Source organism: Alligator sinensis, unplaced genomic scaffold, assembly GCF_000455745.1.
Source record: "Alligator sinensis unplaced genomic scaffold, ASM45574v1 scaffold1170_1, whole genome shotgun sequence".
Lineage (NCBI taxonomy): Eukaryota > Metazoa > Chordata > Crocodylia > Alligatoridae > Alligator > Alligator sinensis.
Genome location: NW_005842859.1, coordinates 421,925 through 422,981, shown reverse-complemented (window position 1 = coordinate 422,981; position 1,057 = coordinate 421,925). Strand labels below are relative to the sequence as shown.

Sequence of the window (1,057 nt, the reverse complement as noted above, 5' to 3'; positions counted from 1 at the left end):
GCCGTCATCGTGGTCTGAGAACTGGCAGCCGCAGCCCGTGAGGCCCGGGGCCGCCTCAGGCGGGCGGGGGGACGATGTTCCCGGAGCCCGGACGAGCCTCTCCTGGCCTCTGGGCAGGTTTAACCGGGCGTCTCTGATCAACGTGGGCTTCCTGGAGAGCGGCAACGACACTGATTACGTCGCCATGCACGACGTGGACCTGCTGCCCCTTAACGAGCAGCTGGACTACGGCTTCCCCGAGGCAGGGCCCTTCCACGTGGCCTCCCCGGAGCTGCACCCGCTCTACCACTACAAGACCTACGTGGGCGGCATCCTGCTCCTCACCAAGCAGCACTACGAGATGGTGAGGGGCGCGGGCAGGCTGGCGTTCCCCGTCCCGATCCACGGTGGGAGGGGGTGGCTCAGCACCACGCCGTGGGGAGTAGGAACGGGGCGAGCAGGTGGGGGAAGGGCTGTGGGGCAGCGCCGGCCTCAGCACCACGGCCTCGTTTCAGTGCAACGGGATGTCCAACCGCTTCTGGGGCTGGGGCCGAGAAGACGACGAGTTCTACCGCCGCATCAAGGGGGCCGGCCTCCAGGTAGGGGTCTGCTCTGCGTCCCGGGGGACCCCATGCCCAGCTGAGCAAGGTGGGGCCGGGGCCCAGGACAGGAGCTCCGGTGGCTCAGGCCGGCTCTGCTTTCCTCCAGCTCTTCCGCCCCTCGGGAATCACGACTGGATACAAGACCTTCCATCACCTGCAAGACCCAGCCTGGAGGAAAAGGGACCAGAAGCGCATCGCTGCACAGAAGCAGGTGGGAGCAGCACTCTGGGTGGTGGGAGGGGACGCAGCGCCCGAGTACCCCCTGCCAGGCCCGGCCCCGCCCGGCCCAGCCTGCAGCTCGCGCCCCTTCCTCGCTGCAGGAGCAGTTCAAGGTGGATCGGGACGGCGGCCTGAACAACGTGCGGTACCGGATCGAGTCGCGGACGGCGCTGAGCGTGGGCGGAGCTCCCTGCACCGTCCTCAACATCCTGCTGGACTGCGACACCAGCCAGACGCCCTGGTGCACGTTCGGCTGA

At 68.3% G+C, this 1,057-nt stretch overlaps 2 protein-coding genes across 2 annotated transcripts in view; both read left to right on the top strand.

Moving 5' to 3' along the window:
- The window catches only part of N4BP3 (NEDD4 binding protein 3), a gene marked incomplete at its 3' end in the record, with an annotated part of 13,757 nt that overhangs the window by 4,596 nt on the left and 8,104 nt on the right, over positions 1-1,057 (top strand). The gene's annotated exons all lie outside the window — the stretch shown is intronic.
- On the top strand, positions 5-1,057 carry B4GALT7 (beta-1,4-galactosyltransferase 7; the record flags this gene model as incomplete). Its single annotated transcript, XM_025191768.1, has 4 exons — positions 5-343; positions 495-578; positions 688-792; positions 902-1,057. Coding segments are annotated over 4 exons (684 nt in total), but the record flags the coding sequence as incomplete, so codon positions are not given.